The sequence below is a fragment of the Jaculus jaculus genome, chromosome 14 (assembly GCF_020740685.1).
Source record: "Jaculus jaculus isolate mJacJac1 chromosome 14, mJacJac1.mat.Y.cur, whole genome shotgun sequence".
In the NCBI taxonomy this organism is placed as follows: Eukaryota; Metazoa; Chordata; class Mammalia; order Rodentia; family Dipodidae; genus Jaculus; species Jaculus jaculus.
The window spans coordinates 67,198,076-67,223,962 of record NC_059115.1 but is presented as its reverse complement, the minus strand read 5'-3'; the positions used below and the strand labels follow the sequence as shown (position 1 = coordinate 67,223,962).

Sequence of the window (25,887 nt, the reverse complement as noted above, 5' to 3'; positions counted from 1 at the left end):
GTTTGCAGTGGCTGGAGGCCCTGGCGTGTCCATTCTCTCTCTCTCTCTCTCTCTCTCTCTCTCTCTCTCTGTGCCTCTTTCTTTCTCTGTCACTCTCAAATAAATAAATAAAAATGAATAAATTTTTTTTAAAAAAATGCATAATCTTAGCAAACCATCACGATGCCATATAAAGAGATTCTGACCAAGTAGAGCTGACGCCAGGGATGTCGGGTTGGTTTTCCATCTGAAAACAATCAGTGAAGTCACTGTAATGACAGATTAAAATTAGAGTGAAAGCTCCAAGTCATTTCATGCTAAAAGAAGCACATGACACCCTCCACCATCTATCATAGAAACTCTAGGCAAGCTAGGAACCCAGAGAGAGAGGGACTCATGTGTTCAAGATGATCTATAAAAACCTGTAGTGATCATTATCACATTCAATGGTGAAAGACGAAATACTTTGCCCCTAAGATCAGAGGCGTGCGCCGCCATGTCCGGTTTGCTCAGCAAACTTTTACTCCACTGAGTCACCTCCCTGGCCCCTAATTAAATTTTTGTATACCACCAAAAACAATGGGACATTGAAAACACCATTAGCAATGACATGCGGAATTTGAAATACCTGGAGATATACTTGAACATAAGATGCACAGGACGCTGCCACTGTTTTCATGACGGCGGTGACTTTAGGCGGCACGGGGACCTCCAAGGTCTGCTATGTGACAACATAAGATAGGAGGACAACTTTAACCAGAAAGCTGGCGCCAACGTTGACAATCTACAAACAACAAAAGAACCCTTTATCCACTGTCTGCTCATAAACGCTTCTGTACATCAAGTGTACCTCAATCAACTGCAGAATTCAATTGTATCTTACATAGTAACAGTGCTTTTATTGTTTGCTTTTCAAGGTAGCATTTCACTCTAGTCCAGGCTGACCTGGAATTCTCTATGTACTCTCAGGGTGGCCTCAACTCATGAGGATCCTCCTACCTCTGCCTCCCGAGTGCTGGGATTAAAGGTGTGCGCCACCACGCCCGGCTTCACGTAGTATCAAGAAAAGGAAAAATGAACTTTAAAAAACGTAATTTGAAGAAAACATGGTCATACTCTTCTTCTGAAAAGATCAATGACCTCAGAACAAATTAACAAAAGATGTGCAATCCATCTAACAAAAAGGTATGAAGCGTGGCTGAGAAATCCGAAAGTCTTCAGCGAGTGAAGAGTTAGCTCATGATCATGGCCATAAGGCTCAGTATTGTCAAGCACCAATTCTCCCAGTGGCCTAGAGACTCAAGTCAAGGCCAACAAAAACCTGAGTGACACAGCTGTGAAATTAAAACAATAATTTTTTGTTATTTTGCTTTTTGAGGCAAGATCTCATTCTAGCACAAGCTGACCTGGAACTCACTCTGTAACCAAGGCTGGCCTTGAACTCTCAGCAATTCTCCTACTTCAGTCTCCTATGTGCTGAGTTTAGTGGTCTAGACCACCATGGTTGGCTTGAGCAATTACTTCAAAAAATAATTTAAAGCCCGGTGTGGTGGTGCACACCTTTAATCCCAGCACTCGGGAGACAGAGGTAGGAGGATTGCCGTGAGTTCAAGGCCACCCTGAGACTACATAGTTAATTCCAGGTCAGCCTGAGCCAGAGTGAGACCCTACCTTGAAAAAAAAAAGAAAAACAACAAATAAATAAATACATAAAAATAAAAATAATAAAATAAGAAATAATTTATTTGGGCTGGGGAGATGGCTCAGTATTTAAGGCACTTGCCTATAAAGCCTAACAACCTGAGGTCAATTCCCCAGTACCCAAGTAAAGCAAGATACGCAAATGGTGCATGCATCTGGAGTTCATTTGCAGTAGCTAGAAATGTTAAGGATATAGCATAATGAGGAAAATCTTAAAGAACAAGATACAAAGTTGGAGAAGTCAGGTTGGCATCGTAACCTGTTTCCAGAATGACCTAGTGAGAAACTGTGGCAGTGTAGACAGTGGGGTATGGGAATAAAAGTAAGCCCCTAGACTCACGTTTGATAAAACAGAGGGGCTAGGGGCTGGAGTGTTGGGCCAGTGGATAAGGACGCTTGCTTTGCAAAGCCTGACGGCTCGGGTTTGACACCCCGGTATCCACTGAGTTCATTTGCAGTGGCAGGAGGCCCTGGTGTGTCTATACTCACTCTCTTGCTCCCTTTTCTCTTTCTCACAAATAAGGAAATAAAAAAAAAATACAGATGATCTAGGACAAAATTCACATTACCTAGAGATGTGCCAACACTGCATTGTGTACTTCAGGACAATGCTTTGAAATCTGCTATAGGGGAAGTCATATACTGAATGTCATCATTGTCCTCACTAGGCAAGGGGTGGCATGCTGGCAAGACTTGTAGTGACGTTTCACAGGGGTTTACTTATCTCCAAACGGATCAAGCTGTTATAAATATGTATTGATCTTTATAGTCATACCTCAATAAAGCAGTTTTAAAAAAACAGATAGGAGGGCTGGAGAGATGGCTTAGCGGTTAAGCGCTTGCCTGTGAAGCCTAAGGACCCTGGTTCGAGGCTCGACTCCCCAGGACCCAGGTTAGCCAGATGCACAAGGGGGCACACGCGTCTGGAGTTCGTTGGCAGTGGCTGGAGGCCCTGGTGGGCCCATTCTCTCTATCTGACTCTTTCTCTCTCTGTCTGTCACTCTCAAATAAATAAATAAAATAAAATAAAAACAAACAAACAAACAAAAAAGATCATTTAAAAAAAACAGATAGGAGGTTGGGTGTGGTGGCGCACGCCATTCATCCTAGAACTCAGGAGGCAGAGGTAGGAGTCTCGTGACTTTGAGACCACCCTGAGACTGCATAGTGAATTCCAGGTCGGCCTGGGCTTGAGCGAGACCCTACCTCGAATATATATATATAGGAGAGGCTTCGCGAAGGACAGGGAAGAAGGCAACAGGGAGAGGAGAAACGTGCTTGCCAGACACCACCATGCATCACAGCCTACCATGGAGCCCTTAGCAATCCATTTTTAGAGAAATCGATAAAGCAATTACTTGTTCAATCAGGAAAAAAAAAAAAAAAAAACACAAGGTCAGGGGAAGGTCTGGAATCTTTGGTTTCTCACCCGTCTCCCTGGCTACACGGGAGCCTTCATGGTGGCAGAAATGGAAACTTCTTCATTCATGCATGCTGAGCACTTCTCAGTAACAATAGTTGCTAAAATATTGGGCTTTGGATGAATAAGCCCAGGTGTAACCTTTGAGTTTCTCAAATGTTAATGTGCATTCTAATCACCCAAGCATCTTAAGATGCAGGTTCTGACCAAACAAGCCTGGCCTGGGGCAGAGGGTGCATTTCTAGCCAGCTTGCTGCTGCTGCCGCTGCCCGCCACACTTTGATTAGCTCATCCCAGGCTACTGAAGAATCCGTGGCCATCTCACCACACCACGGGGTCAAATAAGGAGCCAACGAGGGTCTCCAAAAAGGAAAAAAAAAAAAAAAAAAAAAAATGGCAGAAAGAGGAGGAGACCTGGGTCCTAGTTCCAGATTTCCCTCTTAGGACTTGGTGACTACAGACATGTTTTGATGTCTCTCTGAACCTCGGGGCCAGCTCACACTGCCCCTTCCCAGGGCTGAGCTGCGGCCGCAATGAGGGCCCAGGAGGCTGGCAACACGAGGCCCGAGCTCAACAGCTGCCGCCAGCATGCTGACCTCAAATTGTGTGTGTAATCCTACTTGATAGGTTTTGTCATCCACATTCTGAAGGCTTCCATTTTTTTTTCTAAGATGTCTTTTCTAACCAGCTGGCTCTTCCTTCCCTCTCCCCCTCCCTCCTCCCCACTGCAGTGCTGGGGATGGAAGCCAGGCCTCCAGCTCTTGAGAGAAGCACTCAGTCACTGCCCTATACCTCCAGGCTCCATCCCTTTCTTTTCTTTCTTTCTTTTTGTTTGTTTGTTTGCTTATTTATTTGAGAGAGAGAGAATGGGCGCGCCAGGGCCTCCAGCCACTGCAGACAAACTCCAGACACATGCACCTGGCATCTGGCTTATGTGGGTCCTGGAGAGTTGAACTGAGATCCTTTGGCTTTGCAGACAAATGCCTTAACCGCCAAGCCATCTCTCCAGTGCTCTTTCTTTTTATTTTGATGCATATGCATGGTGGGTGTGTGTTCGTATGTGCAGAGGTGCACATATGCAGGTGTTTATGCACATGTACTTGTGTGGACACGGGGACAGAGGCCTGCTATGGTCTCCTCAATTGTACTCCACCTTATTTTGGAGAAAGGGTCTCTACTGAACCTGGAGCTCACCAGTTCATCTACACAAGCTGATCAACAGGGCCTGGATATCCACCTTCCTCCACCTCCCCAAGCATTTTACATGGGTGCTGGGGGTCCAAACTCAGGTTCTCAGGCTCGAATGGCAAGGGCTTGACTTACTGAGCCGAGGATCTCCTGATCTCCAGCTCTCACTCTACTCTCTTCCTGAGAGGAAAGCTTAACCAGAGATCCTCTTGTGCCTTTGCCCACACACCACTAATAGTAACATGATAGCTTCTTACTGCGTATGAACCAGGCACTGTGCACTGAGACCCTGGCGTAGAGCAGATGGCTGTCTCCCAAAGAGCGGGAGGCATCAACTGCAGCACGAGGAAAGCAAACAGGTGTTCCTTCAACATTCAATGAAACGCTTGGCTCCTGATGAGTTTTGGATTTTAGCATTCCTGGGTGCTTGTGTGTATGTGTGTGAATAACTGCATATACGTAATAAGCTATACAGACTGTGGCACTCAAGTCTTTAGAATTCATTTATGTATTTATGTTTCCTCTACATGCTGTGTATACACTCAGAGGTACTTTTTTTTTTGTTTTGATTTTCAAGGTAGGGTCTCACCCTAGCCCAGGCTGATCTGGAATTCACTATGTAGTCTCAAGGTGGCCTCGAACTCATGGTGATCCTCCTACCTCTGCCTCCCGAGTGCTGGGATGAAAGGCGTGTACCACCACGCCCGGCCCAGAGGCATTTCTTTAGCTATGGTCCCCCAGAAAGCTCAGGGCTGAAGTTTTCCACTTGTAGCATCAAGTCAGCACTCAAGAAGTTCTAGATTCTGCCACGTTTGGATTTTTGACTTTTAGATTTCAGGTGGTTAACCTGTCATAGTTACTTATAGGTTGTCTTCTCTTACAGTAAATAATACTGTCACTTGGGGAGGGCTGAGAATATGGCTCAGTGGATAAAGAGCTCGCCCCGCAAGCATGCATACCTGAGTTCAGATTCCCCAGAACCCATGTAAGAAGCTGGACTTTGTAGCATGAGACTCTCTGCAACCTCAGCATGTCTACAGCAAGCTGGGAGAAGGAGATGGGAAAATCCCCTGTGAGCTTGAGGGGTGGCCAGCCTGCTGGCAAATGCAGTAGTGAACAAGGAGAGCCCCTGCCTCAGATGAGGTGGCAGGTGAGACCCAGCTTCCAAGCTCGTTCTCTGATACACACACACACACACACACACACATACACACACACACGCGCGCACACACACAAATAATACTGTCATGGCGGGTGTGGGGGGGGATTGCTGGCAGCTCCAGCTTCATCCAGGGATTCTGCCTCAAGAAAACAAAGCAGAGCAATGATGGGGGGGGGCACCCATGTTCTCCTCTGGCCTCTGCACATGTGTGCGTGGCATGTGCATCTGCGTATACTACAGACACACTGAACATACACATACATATCACCTATACCCCAAAACAAGATCATACAATTGTTAAAGTTTTAAAGTAATGTCTCCTTTAAAACTAAATAGAGAGCTGGTTATGGCGGCATATGTCTGCAATGCCAGCACTTCCATGGCAGAGGAATTACCAAGTTTGAAGCCAGTTTAGGCTATGTGGCAAGTTTCAGGTCAACCCGAAGTACAAAACAAAACTCTATAAAAAATAATTATAAGATGATTTAATATAAAGAAACCAAAATCAGGCTGCAGAGATGGCTTAGTGGTTAAGGTACTTTCCTGCGAAGTCTAAGGTTCCATGCTCGATTCTCCAGATCTCACATAAGCCAGACGCACAAAGGTGAGGCAAGTGCAAGGTCGCACATGCCCACTAGATGACGCAAGCTTCTGGAGTTTGATTTCAGTGCCTGAGGCCCAGGTGTGCCAATTCTACCCCACCCCTCTCTCTCAAGAAAATAAATAAAAATTAAAACCGCAGTGAGATAGCCAACTTTAATACTTACAACAAAATTAAAACAGGGCTGAAGAGTTGGCTTAGTGGTTAAGGTGCTTGCCTGTGAGGCCTAAGGACCCAAGTTCAACTCCCCAGAACCCACATAAGCCAGATGATGAAGTTCTCTTAGAGCTGGTGGAAATGGTAAAGGTCTCATTACTTTGAAAAACCAGGCTAGCAGTTCCTTGAAAAGTTCAACCAACAATCACTACGTGATCTAGCAATTCAACTTCAAAGGCCATACCCAAGAGAAGTGAAAATATACGTCCATGCAAACATTTGTACAGGAGTGCTCTAAGCATTGTTCCTAACAGCTCCAAGCTACAAACAACTCAAACTTCCAATTGACTGATGGGTAAAGAAATTTATGGAGTATAAATTAACCAGGGAAAGATATACACCATGTTGGGCTGGAGAGATGACTCAGTGGTTAAGGAGCTCACCTGCCAAGCCTCAGCACCCAGAATCGATTCCCCGGTGCCCACGTAAAGCCAGATGCACAAGAGGGCACATGCATCTCGAGTTTGTTTGCAGTGGCTAGAGGTCCTAGCAGGCCATTCTCTCTCTCTCTATGTGCCTCTTTCATTCTCTCTCTCAAATTAAATAAAAAATAAATATCATACTTAAAAACAAAGAAAAACATCATGTTAAATGCTATAGTGTAGAAGAGCCTTGAAAGCATTATGTAACATGAAAGGAGACATTTACAATTCCATCCCTATGAAATGCTCAGAATAGGTGGATTCACAAAGACAGGAAGTAGATTAGTGATGTCTAGGGCTGGAGGGGATAGTGGAGAGTAATTGTGAAAAAGCACAGGATTGGGCTGGGGTGATGGCTTAGCGGTTAAGGCACTTGCCTGCAAAGCCAGGGGACCTAGGTTCGACTCCCCCAGGACCCATGTAAGCCAGATGCACAAGGGGACGCTTGCATCTGGAGTTCGTTTGCAGTGGTTGGAGGCCCTGGCATACCCATTCTCTCTCTCTCTCCTTACCTATTCCTGTATCTCTCTCTCTCTCTTAAATAAATAAATAAATAAAAATATATTTTTTAAAAAAGCACAGGATTTCTTTTGGGGGGGTGAATATTGTCTATACTCAATGTTTGCACAACTCTGAATTGCATTGTGTACTTTCAATGGGTAAATCATGTGATAGGTGAACTACATTTCAATAAAGCTAGTATAAAAGGTACAATAAAATCATTAGATAATTCTACAGTTGACACGTGAGTATGAAAAAAATCACTGAAGAGAACATGTGGAAAACACTGGATCAGATCAGCCATCGGTCAAACAACCCTCCAAGTGAATGTGACTATTTTCCGGCCATAAAGGGCACTGGTCTCAATGAGGTCATCTGTCATTTAAGGGTCGTATGAACTCAGGCAGCTGGTTCCAAGACCAGTACACTTAACCCGCATGGTATACCGCTTCAGTGTCTCACAGCAGTCTTTCAGAGTCTGACGTGTCCTACAACCAATGGGCATCATGTGCTGCTGACTTGAACGGGAGCTGGGGCTGAGGTTTCTGCAATGGTTTACAGGCAGATACACAGTCATCACAGAGTGAGAACTCAGAATCAGGTCACACATGTAATCCGAGGCACCACCAAGGCTCTTGAGGGAAGGTCTGTACCAAGACCAGCTGTTCGCCAAATGTCTTCCCTTCCACATGGGTAGAGCTTCCAGAAAAAGTGCTGTCATGGGGAAATGCCTGCCCACCTGTGACTGTATTTCTCACATTCCCTTGCAACTGGTACAGTCTCAGCCCAACAAAAAGCTCAGATCTGAATATACTGCCTTGGGGCTATGGGATGGCTTGAGCCGTTAGAGGTGCTTGCTTGAATGTATTGCTTTGTACTACCTCAGCATTGCTAGGTCAAAACCGTCATTAAAATAAATAACAGTGGGGCTGGGCAGATGGCTCATCAGTTAAGGCACTTGCCTGTGAAGCCCAAAGACGCAGGTTTGATTCCCTGGTACTCACGTAAGCCAGATGCACTTGGTGGCGCATGAATCTGGAGCTAGTTTGCAATGGTTGGAGGCCCTGGCGCATCCATTCATCTTCTTCCTCTCTCTCTCTCATAACTAAATAAATAAAACTAAAATATTAAAAATAAATAAATAAAAGAGGTTGGCAATGTAAGTCAGTGGTAAAGGATGTGTCTAGTAGGTACACGACTCTAGATTACACACTTACACACACACGCATACTAATAATAGTGTAAAAAATAATAGATCAGGTTGCCATAACTAAGTGCCATAGAGTGGGTGGTTTAAGCAATAGAATTTATATTCTCACAATTCTGGAGCCTGAAAGCCCCAAGATCAAGATGCCAGCAGGGTTTACTCCTCATGATGCCTCATGAGGAATAAATGGGGTGAGCACTGTTAATTAAGAGAGATTTTGATGGGTGTAGCCTCTGTGTTGGAGTCCATGATCCTGGTCTCCATGGGATTGTGACTTGGCTCCCAGTTCCAGCTATGGGTTCCTTTCCACTGCCTGCTTATTTTTAAGGACTTACCATGAATGTCACCTTTTACTCCATGTTTTACCCAGCAACCCTAGGTACCCTTTCCTCCATGTGCCCAAGGGCCTTGTGACCACCTCTATTTTTTTTTTTATTTATATTTTATTTGAGAGCGACAGACACAGAGAGAAAGACAGATAGAGGGAGAGAGAGAGAATGGGCGCACCAGGGCTTCCAGCCTCTGCAAACGAACTCCAGACGCGTGCGCCCCCTTGTGCATCTGGCTAATGTGGGACCTGGGGAACCGAGCCTCGAACCGGGGTCCTTAGGCTTCACAGGCAAGCGCTTAACCGCTAAGCCATCTCTCCAGCCCACCACCTCTATTGAGTGACTGCCATGCTTGACTGTTGCTTATGCCACCGACAAGCCAGGACCAATTCTGAACCATCACCAGCATGCAGCACATGACAGAACCTCATTAACAGTTGCTGGTTTCAGGAGTAAATGTGTGGCGCTCTCGAGGATGAGGGTGTTAAAGTTTATCAGGAGTGGCACATGCCTTTAATCCTAGCACTTGGGAGACTGAGGTAGGAGGATCGCCATGAATTCAAAGCCAGCCTGGAGCTACAGGATGAGTTCCACGTTAGCCTGGGCTAGAGTAAGCCCCTGATTCCAAAGAAAAAACAAACAAATAAATAAAAATGAAAAATGTAGTAGAAAGCATGACTTGAAGACATCGCTATTACCAGAGTGAGCCAGACAGCTATAGCTTGGGGATGATGTATCTTGAACAGTCATTCAGTTCTTGATCTATGACCCTCTCTATTAAAGGACTATGTGATCAACCTTGATATACAGGAGTCTCTGTTACCTGAAGGTTTGCTTTCCTCTGTTTCGGTTACCTGCCATCACCCATAGTCTGGTAACATTAAATGGAAAAATCCTAGTGACCAGTTCTAAGCTTTAAGTAACTTTTATTATAATTGTGACACGAGTTTGTTATTTTTAGCTATTCCTATTCCTAATTTATAAATTAAACTTCGTCAAAGGCACGTATAGGGAAAAAGAACACACTGTATCTAAGGGTCAGCTCTCTGTGGCTTCAGGCACCCGATGTGGACACCCTTAGGATACGGAGGAATGACTGCACAGCTACAACAGGACATGTAAGCATCAGGAAGTAACATGACATAATTTGACAAGGGGAACATGGCATTTTACCAGCTGCAACCCAGGGTCAGTTGTGACCTGTCATAAGGGGTCCAGGGTCACCCTATCGTGTAACTCTACGGGACATGGCACAGTGAAAGCATGAATGGAACACCAAAGAAAAGTGTGCACAGCTCGTGTAAGGGACGCACTGGCCTCAGAAGCCGTACCTCCAGATAAATGCAAGTGTTCCCAGTATGTCACTGGATTTAAGCATCTGGACCAAGTCACTGAGGACAGTAGATACTAACGGAAAAGCCCGATGTCAGGAACCACAGGGGCTCACAGACGTGGATGCTGCAGAGGTCCCGCAGCGCCGGCCGAGAACACACAGCTCTGGAATTTGCCAAGCGACAGGGTGCGGCTGGGGGCCTCTCTGCCAGGGGCAGCATCCAGGACATGGCGACTATATTATAAGCTAATGTCCCCGGGTTTGTCCCCTTAGGTGAAAAAGACGTGAACTTCATCTTCTGCCCCAAGCATTTTTTTTCCCCCAAACATGGAAAGACAACTCATGTGGTTAAAAGGTTCTCGGACTCTTTGAATTATAACTTCTCATCTATAGAAGAAAAACACTGTCGTGCTTACCCTTTAGGGGTGTGTAGTATAAAACACGGTCCCGTGAGCAGCTGGCTGTGGATTGGTCAGCTTTTGATGTGGAACAAGCTCACATCTCGGTGGTATACAAGTGTCATCATGCCTCGCTTCTGACTGGGCTGGCTGGCGCCGCTTGGTTTCAGCTGCGGATCTAAAGTTTGGCTCAGGTATCTCTGCTCAGTTAACTCCTTCTCAGGTCTGGGCTAGAAGGTGACAGTTACATGGGGCATGTTCTTTTTGTGGTAGTGTCATCAGATGAACTGAGCAAGGCCAACTGTATAAGCAATATTTTAAACCCCTGCTTGGCCACACCCAAAGTGAAGAGCTAAAGAAAGACATTCTGCTCACTATGGGCCACACCAAGAGCAAGAACAGGTGATGAAATTAGGGGGAAGAGAGGACTGGAGAAGTGGCTCAGTGATTAGGTGTGCTTCTGGTACGTACAGTATGATGGTCTGAGGAAGCCCGAAACTGCCTGAGTTCGAATCCGCAGAACCCACATAGAAACACCTGGGTATGGCCACACCCGTCTGTAACCCCAGTCCTGTGGGGGAGCAGAAAGCAGAGAATCAGTGAGGCTCATGAATGGCAAAGCTCCGGATTCAGTCAGAGACTCCATCATGGCCTCATGGCCATTGTGACGGTGGGTGTGCATACACCACGCATATATATATATATATATATATATGTATGTATGTATGTATGTATGTATGTATGTATGTATGTATACACATATATATCAGGGCTGGAGAGATGGCTTAGCAGTTAAGGCACTTGCCTGCTAAGCCTAAGGATCCATGTTTGATTCCCCAATACCCATGTAAGCCAGATGCACATGGTGGCACACAAGTGTCTGGAGTTTGTTTGAAGTGGCTATAGGCCCTAGTATGCCCATTGTATTTCTCTCAAATAAATAAAAACAAAAACCTTGCCCTGAACCAATACAGATAGCAGAAAAAAAAAAAAAAAAAAAAAACCAACCATGCTCACAGTTACCTGGCTGGGATAGTTCCAAAATGTGGTGTGTAAAATTTGCAAAATACTGCTTCATCCTGGAGGTGCCATTGTCAAGCAAGGAAACCTGAGTCCTGAGGGTTGACAAATGACTAAGAAACTGGCTTATGAGAATGAATTGTATCTCCTAGGCATGGGAGTGAGTTCAAGGAGGGCGTGAACAAAAAAATCAATACTTAGCACAGTGATTAGCGTAAAGTGTGAGTGAGGAGACTGGCTGGCCGTCAGGGCTGGGCGGGTCTGAGCTGGGCGTGTTGGTAGGTCTCTGGGGTAAAGCGTGCCTCTGCTTTGGCTTGGGTTTGTCCACGGTACCTCAGCTGAAGCAGGTCTGCTCTTGTCTTCTTCCCGATTTCCTGGGGAACATGGTCCTGACGGGGATGACGGAAATGAAAGGCAGCCAAACTTTGGAAGTGGAACTTCCTCTCTTCTGCCTCACCCTGGTGGCCAAAGCAAGCCTACAGCTGAATGCCTCTGCTGCAAGGTTATCTGGAAAACGGCAGGGATACAGGGACAGTTGAGGAATTGGAGTTGTGAATGTAAACCTGGTAGAAAAAAAAAATAATTATAGCGGTAGTATAATGAGGCCAGGATTTTGCAGACAACAGCAAGCTCACACTGTCATAATTAAAAATTAAATCCTGACAGCCTGTGGTGTCTTCAGCAATGGACTCTTACCTTTTAGCTCTGGTGAGTAATCAAGTGCTTTGACAGAAGCCTGTCTTGTTTTGGGAACCTCGTAGGTCTCCACATCCGACAGGTCACTGGGGTGGGGGAGGGGTGTAACCTATTTCTGGTACTGGGAATTACAAGCCAGAGCCCATGGTTTTAGAATTAGTCTTTCTCCCCCTGTTCCCAGCTCCAGCATACTGCCCGAGTGATTCCCTCTCACTCCTAATGAGGGTGTATCTTTTAGTTTGCTATCCAGGAGCAAGGTTTCTATGGTACTAGTTCATGTTGGCTTTAGTTTTGTATGAATGTCTCCCCACCCTCCTTCCTGTAAGACTCCTGCCCACCCTGTCATCTGTCCTTTGAGCTACCCGTGTCTGCAGGCCAAGCTGTTCCAGGTCAGGAGCCACATAGGAGGGAGACATTTGTGACTATGTGAGCTCACTCTGTATTATTTTTCCAAGTCCATCCGTTTTCCTGCCAGTTTCATCTTTCCTTGCCTCTGGGTAGAATGGTGGCTAGCCCTCATAATGCTAGAAAGTGGTCTACATGGGCTACTAGGGGAAAGTGACCACCAGTGTTGTGAACAAGCAGGGGACCCTGCTAGATATGAGATCAGCCAGCCAGACAAGATGCACACACCTGTGCAATAGTGGCACTCAGCTTAGGTGGGTAACCAATGGTGCTCTGATTGGATAAGAGGCCTGCTCTATGGGAGGCAACTCATAGCTGGTCCTGGGAGCCAAGTTCAGAATCCTACAGAGACAATGGTCGTGGACTCCAGTAAGAAGCTTCAAAGTCCATCCACGTGACAAGAAAAGATAGCAGACTTCCTCTCATGAGATTAGCCACTTCTTGCACATGATCCAGGGTCCAGGGGACACCACAGAGGAAATGGTGAGTTAAGTGTGAGTGCTGCTCTCAAGGTGAGCCTGACAACCTGAGCCAGGGTGACGGCCATAGACACTGAGGACACTCAGAACATATCAATGCAGAAATCCAGAAGTTGCTGAGAGCTCAATGCTAAAGTAGACTTAAAACCCACCAAGGGCCCTCAGTGGAATTGAAGTGGAGAGGAGAGGAAAGGGACCAACACATGATTTGTCCATACAACACACTTTCTAATTAATAACAATAAAAACTTTTCAATCCTGGGGACTAGAGAGGTGGCTTGGTGGTTAAGTGCATTCCTGTGTAAGCATGGGGGGCTGAGACTACCAGAGTTTGAGTCTCTGGATCCCATATAAACATCTGTGTGGACACATATGTCTGTAACCCCGGTCCTGTGGGGAGCAGAGACTGGAGAATCACTGGGGCTCATGAAAAGCAGAGTTTGGGAATCAGTAAGAGATCTATCATAAGGAAATACAGATAGGCAAGTGATGGAGGGGGGGGGACACTTGATATTTCCTCTGGCCACTGCAGGTGAGCCCATGGGGCACTGCATTAGCATGTTCACATAGAACATAGCCCCCCCCCCCCACACACACCCCACAACCACCACCACCACCACCACACATACCATGCACATGCAAAATAAAATTCCATCCTGGGCTTCAAACTGGTAAGTTCCTATGCCAGCCAGCTTTGATGCCTACTGACTTATGTGGGTCCTAGGGAATTGAACCTGGGTCCTTTGGCTTTGCAGTCAAGCACCTTAACCTCTAAGCCATCCCTCCAGCCCACTTTCTTGCCACCTACTGCTCAACATCCATTGCCTTTAGGCATGTCTTGTTCAATAGGGTGCATGCCAGCCTTACCCCATAATCCTTCGCACACCCCCTAATCTCCTAGTTAAGTCCATTGCTCCTTTCCCTCTAGGTGTTGGCGCATCTTTCCCTTGCTCAAGGGCCCTTCCTGCTCACTCTGACAAGGTCAGATCAGTTGGTTTTAACCACAAGCTCTTATAGCACTACAGACCTCTCCTCTGGAGCATCTCCCCAAATCTCCAACTTTCCATTCTTTTCTGTGGTTGCTTGGTAGCATCCGACTCCTCCACTATCCTCCAGACAGCAGGCTGCTGGTGTCCCGCAGAGTCCTACGGCGTAAACACAACTGCCTCATCAGAGTTGAAGGTACTGACAATGGTGGACCCCAAAACTCCCTGAAAATGTATAAATCTCTGTCATCTAACGAGCTGGGTAAGCCAGCTTCAGAGTATTATTAGAGTAGGATTTGTATCTGGTCTGCATCCCAGTGATCAAGACTATGTCTGGAAAGTAAGTAAAAAGCCCAAAGTATTTGGTCAATGAATGAGTGAACAGTGCTGACGTTGAAATGACTCTTTGGGAGAGTGACAGCTGTCTCCAGAAATGAAAGACTTTGATACTCCCTCCAAGAAAGGAATAAGGGAGTCACACATTTCTGTTCTTTAGAGATGGCATATTTTTAATAAATATTTTTCTATTAGGTGTAAATTCAAGGGCTTTACAAACACAAAGCCACTTAGTCCTCATAATAAGGAAAAGGTAGATAGCACCAGTGCCTCTTGACAAATAAACACATGCAGCTAATCGTCAAGGTGGTTGAGCTGGGCTTTGAACCCTGATAGTGTAACTGTAGGCCCAACCCAGTGCTGACCCACCACACTATCGTACACTGGCAGCAACTCTGGAAATAAGTCATGTGTTCCATTCCTATCCAACTGCAAACACACCCACCTCATGTATACTTGGTATATGTTGTTTAGGCCACCTGTACCTGCACAAAGAAATGATGAAATAGAAAAGGCCCCAAATGAGAGCAAAAATGAAGGTTCCTCCAAAGGGATGAAGCAAAGGGATTAAGGCTTCTTGAGAGCCATGACTAAAGAGACGAACTTTTAAATACTAATTTACTAAATTCAAACAATAGGAAATTGGCCGGGCTAACTTTGAGGTGGCTCTGGGACCTTAGTATTTGCATAATGCTCTTCCATGCATGTGGTCTCATTTCACCTTCAAGACCACCCTGGCACACCAAGATATTCATGCTCATTTCAGTAAAACCAGGATGCCAAAGCTCAGAGAGGTCAGGTGATATACAGAATACAGTGTGGGTCCCATTCCAAATGATGGTCAGTCTCACCACCCCCCCTAAACTGGTTTTGTATTTCTTCCCAAGTATGGCTTATGGAATCTCAGCAGCTCACAGGAAGTCAGTTCCTAGAACAAATTATGCTGACCTCACATATAAAGTAAAATGCAATTAGTTTTGAAGGTGCTTTGTGCATGTCCTGGGAAGGCAGGCTAATATGCCAAGAGTAAGATCTAGAATTAAATCTCTAAACCTTTTTTAAAAAAATATTTATTTATTTGAGAGAGAGAGAGAGACAGAGAGAGAGAGAATGGACACACCAGGGCCTCCAGTTGCTGCAAATGAACCCCAAATGCATGTGCCACCTGTGCATCTGGCTTACGTGGGTCCTGGGGAATCGAACGTGGGTCCTTTGGCTTTGCAGGCAAGGTCCTTTACCGCTAAGGCATCTCCCCAGCTCTAAATCTCTAAACTTTCAATGTAGTTGTTCACTAAACAGATTATGTCCTATTTAACTGTGTGCCACTGGGTGCAAGGACTATTGAATAGAAGATTAATTTCTTCCTTCATTGTCCATTTAATATGCTGCCCTGGGGATTAGGCAAAAGAAAATGAAAATACCAATGTCTTAGCATGAGAGAAAAATAGTATTAATTTAGAAGGAAATTGTGGGACAGACTGGGGAATTTGAATGCTAAGGTCCACAATTTGGCTTTATCCTGTAGGGAGAACAAAGACAATGAAGGCTGTTAGGAGGGGAATGACTCTATAGCCACCCTCCTCCCTTTGCCTCCTAGGAGTAGCTACTCTTTGGAGCCCTCGTTGAGGCTTTTACCCTTCAAACTACCCGTCGGACAGATGGAACCTGACCGAGGCAAAGAAGCTTAACCAGACAGACGCTAGACACGTGAAGCCACATCTTACCCAGAACACCTGCAGAATCTTTGGTTTCCCACACACCCCAAGAGAGCGCAGGGCTCAGAGGTGGTGGTGATGGTGGGGGGTGGGGGGCAGGCATCAACAATTATCTGGGCAGTTCAGGCCTAAGAAAAGCCAAATCTAAAGAGACAGGAAGCAACTAGTCTGGGTGGGAGAGAGGGGAAGGCCTGCGGCAGGCAGAAGCTAGAAAAGCAAGCAAGTGGGAACTGTGGGGCGAGTGGAGGGTGCGAGGTGCTGGAAGTCACCTAGATGTCAGGCAGGATGGGGACAGAGGGTCCATGTGACGACTGCATGGACAGGGTAGGGATCTTGTCAGAGGGACTGTGACACTCCCTGACTTTCAAGAAATACTAGGAGGGGCAGGAAGGGAAGTGGTTGGGAACCAGGGTTAGGTCTGGAGGCTGGAGGCTGCAAGTCAATGTCCTCCCCAGAGAGCTCAGAGGAACCTGAGGAAAGTCCAGGGATGGCACAGGTGGAGGGAGCAGCTGATCTGACGATGTCCAACATCCAACAGTCGCCCTTTCCTTTCTCCCTTCAGCCGGCTTCCTGTGGCTTCGAGCCTGTGCTGAGGCAGCGCATCATGGTGGTAGAGAATGAATGGTGGAAGAGATGAATTCACCTCAGACGGGAGGCGAGAGGAAAAGAAGTGCATTACGGGCCCCTTAAAAGACACAACCCCAGGGCTGGAGAGATGGCTTAGCAGTTAAGCGCTTGCCTGTGAAGCCTAAGGACCCCGGTTCGAGGCTCGGTTCCCCAGGTGCCACGTTAGCCAGATGCACAAGGGGGCGCACGCATCTGGAGTTCGTTTGCAGAGGCTGGAAGCCCTGGCGCGCCCATTCTCTCTCTCTCCCTCTGTCTGTCTTTCTCTCTGTGTCTGTCACTCTCAAACAAATAAATATGAAAAAAAAATTAAAAAAAAAGACACAACCCCAGTAACCAAAAGACCTTCCTGTGGGTTCCACCTCTTAAAGGTCCCTCACCTCCCAACAGTACCATAGGTCAAGGACCAAGCCTTCAGTATATAGTCCAAACTATATTTAGTTTCTCCCTGCCCCCATTTCTCTGTGCTTGGTACTGGAGTAGGGACACAGGACCTAGCATGTGCTAGGGTATACCACTGAGCTATATTCCCAGCTGTCTCCCTGCAAATATTTTCTGATGTATGGCACATACATACTATGTGCCACATAGTGTGCTAAGTTCTCTGGCTATTGTAACGGACAGGGTATTGTATTTGATGCTAGCAAATGAGTGGTGAGGACTATTAAGCAAGATGTGCAAATGCGCGGTCCATGCATTGCATGATAATAATGGCCAATGATTACTGGGCACTTCCAGCATACTGAGTATTTTATTATTAACCTTACACACACACACACACACAGAGCACTATCAGAACCAGCTTTTGCAGAACAAGAAACAGGCACAGAGGTACCAGGTGATGGGCCAAAGTTACACAACTTGACTAGTGTGTGCTATTGTTATAGATGTATGAGATTCAACTTAGACTCGCGTGTCTGCAGATAGGAGGGCCTAGTGATACACCTGTGTAGAGAAGGGGACACCATGATGAATAGGACGTACATAGGTAAGGGCTTCCTGAGGAAGAAGCCCGGATTAACCTACCTAGGGAGATCGCTGAGGAACCGGCACCCTTCAGCCCACCCTCACCAACACATCAGGAACAGCGGGTTTAACCAAGACCCACAGGGGGTGTGCTGGAAGTTACAGATGCATGACTACCTCTTTTGGAGACGGGGAAACTGAGGCCGGAGCGTTTGTAGGTCACAGCGAGGGATGGGAACTCCAGGCCTGGTGTGTGGAGCCCCCCAGCACCTGAACGGGGCGTCCTCCACAAGCTCGTCCTCAAAGATGTCCAGTTTGGGTGGAAGTCGCGGCGCTGCGGGGAGGAAGGTGTGCGGCCGGGCGCGCGCGGGCGCGCCAGGTGCAGCTTGGGCGCGCGCCAGGTGCTCGGAGCGCGCGAGGTGCCGCTCGGGCGGCGCGTGCAAGGAAGTGCTCGGCGCGCGCGCAAGGTACTGGGCAGCCAGGCAGGGTCGCCCCCCGCCCCCAGCCCCACCCCCACCCCCCCCCAGGCCCAGGCCCAGGCCCAGGCCCAGGCGGGCCCGGCCGGCCGCGTCCCCCTCGTCTCCGTCCCAGCGGTGGCGTTGGGCCCGACCCGATCCTTCAGCTCCACCCCCTTGACTCCCCCCTTCCGCCCGCTCGCGCCTCCTGAAAAAGCCTGGCTGCCCCGGGCGGCGGCGCAGAGCCGGGCGGGCGGGCGCACGAGGCAGCCGGCGCGGCCATGACTGCGGAGAAGGCGCTGCCCCTGGGCAATGGGAAAGCTGCCGAGGAGGCGCGGGAATCCGAGGCGCTCGGCGGGGGCGCGGCGATCGCGCGCGACCCGAAGCGCGACAAGGCGGTCCGCGAGCGCGACCAGTGGAATAACAAGGTGGAGTTCGTGCTGAGCGTGGCCGGGGAGATCATCGGGCTGGGCAACGTGTGGCGCTTTCCCTACCTGTGCTACAAGAATGGAGGAGGTGAGCTGACCCTGTCGCCTGGGGAGGGGCGGAGGGGAGGGGCAAGGGTGGGATGGGAGGGGAAGGGAAGTCGTGGGGAGGGGGGGCGGCGAGGCAGTCTCCAGTCGCGGCGGGTGGGGGAGCGAGCTGGGAGCGTCTGCGTGGAGAGGGACCCTCGTGGAGAAGCTCGACCCCACGGGCCACCTTAGTGTGTGAGCTCTCAGCTGGATATGGCCCACCTGTTCCACCGAGCATGCGCGCATGCCCCCCCCCACCCCCAGCTTCGCACCTGAGCGTGCCAACTGTCAATGCGTGAGACTTCCCGCCAGAAGCTGCGGCGGCTGTCCCCAACGTGAGACCAGAGGGACAGAGCCAGCCCCAGGAGAACCTTGTTCCTGGGACTGGACACTGATGCTCTAGGGCAGACGTCGCTTAGCTTGTTTTCGCTGGAAAGGAACTGGCCCTTATCAGAATGGTGTTTTTTTGTTTGTTTGGTTTTTCGTCTTTTTTGGAGCATTTACTGAAATGCCTGGTGTGTGGTAGCTCAGCTGTGGTCGCCTCGTTGCATCGCCACTCCACAGTCGCCTGGGTAGGCACTTGCTTTACCCATCATCAGGAGGCAGACCTGAGGGTCAGAGAAGCCCCTAACTTTACCAGTACTAACATTGCAGCTCTGATTCCCAAGGTCTTGTTTTAACCAGCAGTGGATTGGTCCAAGACAGAACTTTTTTGGTGAGGCTTCGCTACCTGTTTTCCTGCTTGGTCTTTTAAATTCTCTTCTCAGGCCATTTTCCACACTTACTACTCCAGGCCTCTGGAAGAAAGACTGGCGCACAATAGTTTCTTTTACTGGGCTCAGAGTTTGCACAAGGGACGTGGTGTGTGGGAGATACTTCACGAGATCCGGCAAGGGGATGAGAGAGTCCCCCCCCCCCGCCCCCCCAGAGATAACCTCTCAAAGTCAGTTTGCCAGGCAGTGTGGCTATATAGATCTTCAGCTCTCCCAGCTCAGAGAAGGGGTTCCAGACCCTTCCTCCCCAATCATAGCTCCAGAACATCCCCTGAGGACCCTGGCAGTGGATCTTGTGAAACCCTCAATGGCACAGTGACTCCAAGAAGCCTGTGTCTGTGTGCCCCCCCCCCACACACTCTTTGTGGTGCCTCTGTTCCTCCAGCAAGCCTTCAAACCCCAAAAAGGTGGCTGAGAAGTTGGCTGGTGGGGACGGTGCAGGACTTCCTGGGCAAGCAGCTGTGGGGGCCCCCCCCGGGGAAGGGCCCTGTTTGGCCTGGGTCCTTTCTTTGGAGACATTCATCCTGAAGGCGCAGGCTGCTCCAAGCCTGCTCTGCGCTGGTAATGAAGTGGCCACCGTGTCGGTGGCTTGGCAAGGGTGGGACAGAAGGAGTGGCCTTGGAAACCAAAGTGTGCCCTCAGCTGAGCCCTGTCTTGTCCCTTCAGGTTCAGCTTTTAGAAGCTGTGACGTGCACTTGGAAACCTGTGGAAACCTTCAGGATCACACCAGTAGTCCCCTCCCCCCAAAAATCTTGACATCTTTATTCATCTAGCAAACTGTGATGTCAAAACAAAAATGCATTCTACAAAGCTGATTTTTTTTTAAGTTGTAGTAAATGAAGTTTAAAAATGAGTCATTGTTGGCATTTTTCCCCCTTCTCTAATTTGTCAAGAGTCTCCATCCATGCACAGATACCCTAGCTTGGTGGAATTCACTATTTTAAGGCTTACAGTACTAGCTTTGTGAGTGCGCGGGCCAGAAGTTTCACACAGCGTCATCTTTGAGGTTCCAGAGGGCCCGCAGGAAGATTGCAAGGCCCTAGGAGGCTAGTTCAGCTGTTTAATCCACCAGATTTAGATGCTGTAAGCTCTTACTCCCTTTCACACACGGTTTCCATTCAAATATAGCTGGACTGTTTGCCCCACTCTTCCCTTTCCAAATAAGATAGCTATATGGCTTTACTCATAGATCTCCAACAACAGTTTAAAGTTTTTCTTTCCCAGTGTGAAATTTTGAATTAGTCCCTTGCTTAGAAAGAGCTAAGACCCTTTCAAAACCTGGCAGATAGGGCCCTGCTATCGGGATTGATCAAAATTGTTGCTATTAATCTTTGCTGTTGCAGAGGCTTCATTTAGCAAAAAAAAAAAAGCAATTTCAGCTGAAGCTTTCATTTGTGAGATCAGATGGTGGGGGAGACTGTGTTTTCATGGTTTGTTATTAGACAGGAGAAAGAAAATGAGGGATTTGGAAGAAAAATCCCCTTCTGCCCATAATAGCTCATGTTCGCCTCAGTTATTTGATTTGTCTTCCAGCAAGACTCAGGCGATGGATATTGTGTTTCAAGACAGGAGTACTGAAACTTAAGGTGGTCTTCCTTTAGACTGACCCTAAGCTGGCCCTGCTGGATAGGTTTTTGCTGCAGACTTCATAGAGTCTCAGCTCCATGCCTGGGCCTTCTTGAGAGGTGTTTAACTCGAAGCCTGATGTTGTTCACTGTCTGATCCCCTGAGAACATATATATATATATTTTTTCTTTTTGCGATTTTACTTTTTGCAGGTCACACTCCAAGCAAATAAGAGGAAGGGGTTCCTCGCACCTGTCCCATTGAAGTTACTTTATAATTAAAAGAATGTGCAACATAGAGGATGGAAATGAGTGTAACATGCTGCAGGAAAGACTGCCTAAGTTAAAGAGTCGAATACAATGACCTTATTTTAAAAATACAATAAAAACCCTAGCATTTTAGCTGCACGGGCATCCTGGGAAGTGATCAGTGGAGACATTAAGGGTCAAAGGCCCATTTTATAGATGAAGAAGTTGAGTCTCAGAGGTATGAGGTAGACTTGATTGTGGTACTAGGTGGCAACAAAACAAAACAAAACAAAAAACTGGCATGTTTTCTGGTTCGGCATCTCCTAGTGGAGCTTGAACTCCAGTTCAGAGAACTCTCTGTCCCCCTGTGGTCAGCGTTGTTAGAGGTGACTGGTGCTGGCTCAGAAGTGGCAGGGGTGGTGTTCATGTCATTGCTTTGTACTCTTGCAGGAGCATTTCTGATCCCATACGTGGTGTTTTTTATTTGCTGTGGGATTCCTGTTTTTTTCCTGGAAACAGCTTTGGGGCAGTTCACAAGCGAAGGTGGCATTACATGTTGGAGGAAAATCTGCCCTCTGTTCGAAGGTACGTGTCGAGTAAATGAAATTTTGCCTCCGTGATGACCAGCAGCTGCGAGCTGCGGAAGGCTGCACTGAGAAGGCAGAGACTCCAGTGGCTCCCTTTCCTTGGTCCTCACAGGCATCGGCTATGCGACGCAGGTGATCGAGGCACATCTAAATGTGTACTACATCATCATCCTGGCCTGGGCCATTTTCTACCTGAGCAACTGTTTCACCACCGAGCTCCCCTGGGCCACCTGTGGGCACGAATGGAACACAGGTATGGTCTCCATGGAGGGTCTGTGTCCATGTGCACGGAGGGGCTTGGGGGATGGGAATGATTCCTTGGCCTCTGGACACTTGTCTGAAGGAGTTGAGTTTCCTGGGAGAGCCAGTGGAATGGTGGAAATGCGGCTTCACCTGACCTCCATGTATTCCTCGAGCTAAAGAGAAGAGGAGACTGGATGGGGTGCTCAGTGGGGGCATGAAGAAGTGCTAGACATAGATTCAGGGGACCAGAGCTCCTATTCCAACCATGCCTCCTAAGTGGTGGTTCCCCCTGCAAAATGAAGGGGTTAGGCTAGATTAAGGGCCACAGATGGAGATGGAAGGGTCTTTAGGATGACGGGGCTTGTCATCAGTGAACAGCAAGTTGAAAACTCCATTTGGTTACCAGAAGACTTCACGTGAGTCCAGATTACCAGCTTCTCGTGAACAATTAAGGCTCTGGCCATATCTGTGCTTGGCAGCCATGGCCAGGGCTAAGACACAGCTGTCGCCTTTGGATGACACATCTGCCCTTAAATTGCCATTGTCACACCCGGGTTGCTGTGTTTGTTTTACCTGTCTAAAGTAGACATTTGAATTAGCACATACCATGCCCCCAAAAGGGATGCCTTGTGGGTTGCTTTTGATTTTAATACAGTATTTGCTTTTCACTTGTCATCCTGTTAGGACTGAGTTTTGCAATCCAGGGAGGGAGAACACCTGCCCAACCACTTTCTGAGATGGCTGTGCTTACAGCAGACATCACGAATCTATTGCAGAACCCTTTCCTTTTGAGTCTAGCCTTGTCTTTAGAGCCCTTCTTAGCAATGCTGCTTTAATATATATAGAAATTTTATTTTATTTATTTGAGAGAGAGAGAGAACGGGCGCACCAGGGCCTCTAGCCACTGCAAATGAACTCCAGACACATGTGCCACCTTGTGCATCTGGCTTAAATGGGCCCTGGGGAATTGAACCTGGGTCCTTAAGCTTTGCAGGCAAGTGCCTTAACCGCTAAGCCATCTGTCCAGCCCAGCAGTGCTGCTTTTTGACTGGAATTGGTGCTTACACTCTAACCTATTCTCTATGCACATTATAATCTGTGGTTAGATTATGTCTGGAAGTGGCCCATCACCCTGAGGGTTGAGATGCAGTGAGCGTAAATATCCCATTGGTCACCAGTAGAAAGACAGCAGACATTAGACCTGGGAAGTGATGCAATCTAGCTTCTAGCTCTATGTGACTTTGCCCTGCTCCCCTGCCAGTCATTTTTTTTTTTTTTTAACCCTGTGAGAGTCTTGCAGTCTCTGTTCTGAAATGGGGGTTGTTTACCTCACTTTGGCAAGGGACCTTGTGGAGATGTTTATCAATTCCAGGGTGCATTCTTGTAGGCCTGTGCATCCTCATGATAACTGTGGGTGCATTTTCAAGATACCCCCAAAACATGTGCATGTTCTGGATCTCTGCCCCTGGGGATGGGCAGGAGATTCTGCTGCCCAACTGTGTGCTTCTTATTTGAGGTGAACCCGTGGCATTTGCCGTGACAGTGGTCAAGGGAAATAAAGCAGAGGGTTAGCGCTTAAATGGTGTTTCCGTGCTTCAGGGTTGTAGACTCAGTAGCAGAGCAATTCCCTAGTATGTACAGGGCCCTGGGCTCCATCCCCAGCACTAAGCGACAGGATACTGTGTGTTAGCACTCACGGTGGCTGCGGATGAGAAGGGTGAGCCGGGGAAACCATAGAATTGAGCCACCTACACGCATGGAGAAATGCGTGACACACTCTGCCCCTTACCATTCAGGGCCACTTTTCTTTTGGAGAAAAACAAAATCTATTTTCAGCCAACAGCATTAGTCTATACATCAAGATTATGTTATAGTTTTTTTTAAAAAAATTTTGTTTATTTTTATTTATTTATTTGAGAGCAACAGAGAGAGAAAGAGGCAGATAGAGAGAATGGGTGCTCCAGGGCTTCCAGCCACTGCAAATGAACATCAGATGCATGCACCACCTTGTGTATCTGGCTTACATGGGTCCTGGGGAATAGAGCCTCGAACCGGGGTCCTTAGGCTTCACAGGCAAGCACTTAACCAGTAAGCCATTTCTCCAGCCCATGTTATAGTTTTCACTTATGCTAGTTCCCTATGTTAGTTGGTATTTAACTTTAAAATATTGTTTATTTTTTGAGCTAGGGTCTCATGTATCCAGGCTGGCCCATGAACTCCTGATCCTTCCTCTTCCTCTCAAGTACTGGGATTATAGATGTGTGTCACACTCCTGGCTTTCACTTATAAATTTGACTTTTTTTTTTTTTTTTTGCTTTACTAGTTGTGTGAATAGTAGTCACAAAAGTTTTATTGCCTATTTGCACATATAAATATCATTTTAATGAAAATAGATTAACTTTGAGTATCTGGGAAAATTTGCATGTGTTTTTTTTGTTTTATTTTTTATTTTTATTTTTTTAAATTTATTTATTTGAGAGCGACAGACAGAGAGAGAAAGACAGACAGAGGGAGAGAGAGAGAATGGGCGCGCCAGGGCCTCCAGCCTCTGCAAACGAACTCCAGACGCGTGCGCCCCCTTGTGCATCTGGCTAACGTGGGACCTGGGGAACCGAGCCTCGAACCGGGGTCCTTAGGCTTCATAGGCAAGCGCTTAACCGCTAAGCCATCTCTCCAGCCCTGTTTTATTTTTTATTTTGATATAGAGCCTCACTCTGTAGCCCAGGCTGCCCTCAAACTCATAGTAATCTTCCTGCTTCAGCCTTCCAAGTGCTGAGATTATAGGCATGAGCCACCAATCCCAGCTGAAATATTTTCACTCTATGAGAAAAAATGAGCAACATTATTTTAGAGAGTCCAATAAAACCTAAGGATTCCTCTCCTCTCATTAAAATGGGGGAGCTTGGGCTGGAGAGATGGCTTAGTGGTTAAGGTGCTTGCCTGTGAAGCCTAAGAACACAGGTTTGATTCCCTGGTACCCACGTAAGCCAGGTGCACAAGGTGGTGCATGCATCTGGAGTTCATTTGCAGTGGCTAGAGGCCCTGGTGTGCCCATTCTCTCACAAATAAATAAATAAATGATTTTTAAAAATAAGACAGGCCAGGCATGGTAGCGCATGCCTTTAATTCCAGCACTTGGGAGGCAGAGGTAAGAGGATTGCTGTGAGTTCGAGGCCACCCTGAGAGTACATAGTGAATTACAGGTCAGCCTGGGCCAAACTGGGACCCTACCTCAAAAAACAAAACCAGACATTTAGTGTGCAATTTCAGGTTTCTAGATTCCACTTACAACTCACTGGGGGCCCCCAGACCATCTCCTTTCAGAATATAGCCAGCACTGGCCAAGAGGTACAGAAATGCAGGAGACTGGGGCATTTCTCTAGTGGAGTGCAAGCCTTCCTTCCATTGGTTTGTGATTGCCTTTCTCTAAAGGCCGTGAAGTGAAACTCTCTAACAATTTGTGAGCATGTGAGACATCACGTAAGGGAGGTGGTTCCGCCTCCGTGGCAGCTGAAGCTGGGGTTCGTCCATGCGTGAGAAGAAGGCAGGGCCAGAGTGAAGCTTCCCTGGGTCCTGGGTTGGATGGTTGCCTGAGCTCCTGATAGAGCTGGTACAGGAGGCTGCACCCCATGGAGCTTACAGACTAGTGATGTAGGGAGCTCTAACAACAGCACCTGGGCCCATGACAGCTGACAGGTCCCGTACCAACCACAGCCAGGAAACGGAGCCCTGGCTGGAGTCTATTCTCCGTTCTGTATGTAACAGATTGCTAGCTTTATAGAGGAGAAGAGGGACATGTGTTGTGGTGGTGGGGGGGGG

The 25,887-nt window shown here is 47.5% G+C and overlaps 1 protein-coding gene and 2 long non-coding RNA genes across 4 annotated transcripts in view; 1 reads left to right on the top strand and 2 right to left on the bottom strand.

Moving 5' to 3' along the window:
* Positions 1–200: 200 nt before the first annotated feature.
* LOC123454570 lies at positions 201–11,027 on the bottom strand. The gene is made up of 4 exons (XR_006633407.1): positions 10,929–11,027; positions 10,476–10,687; positions 608–763; positions 201–248 (listed from the first exon to the last, which is right to left on the bottom strand). It is a non-coding gene; the product is annotated as an uncharacterized LOC123454570 (long non-coding RNA).
* A 452-nt stretch (positions 11,028–11,479) lies between these two features.
* On the bottom strand, positions 11,480–14,190 carry LOC123454571. The gene is made up of 3 exons (XR_006633408.1): positions 14,085–14,190; positions 11,811–11,984; positions 11,480–11,572 (listed from the first exon to the last, which is right to left on the bottom strand). It is a non-coding gene; the product is annotated as an uncharacterized LOC123454571 (long non-coding RNA).
* Positions 14,191–18,420: 4,230 nt separating this feature from the next.
* Slc6a11 (solute carrier family 6 member 11) overlaps positions 18,421–25,887 on the top strand; it is a 142,001-nt gene continuing 134,534 nt past the window's right edge. For both annotated transcript variants that reach the window (XM_045133448.1, XM_004651601.2), the window contains exons 1-3: positions 18,421–18,655; positions 21,689–21,823; positions 21,938–22,078. In XM_045133448.1, coding sequence (XP_044989383.1) covers positions 18,421–18,655; positions 21,689–21,823; positions 21,938–22,078 — 511 coding nt within the window. The remainder of the gene's footprint in view (positions 18,656–21,688; positions 21,824–21,937; positions 22,079–25,887) is intronic.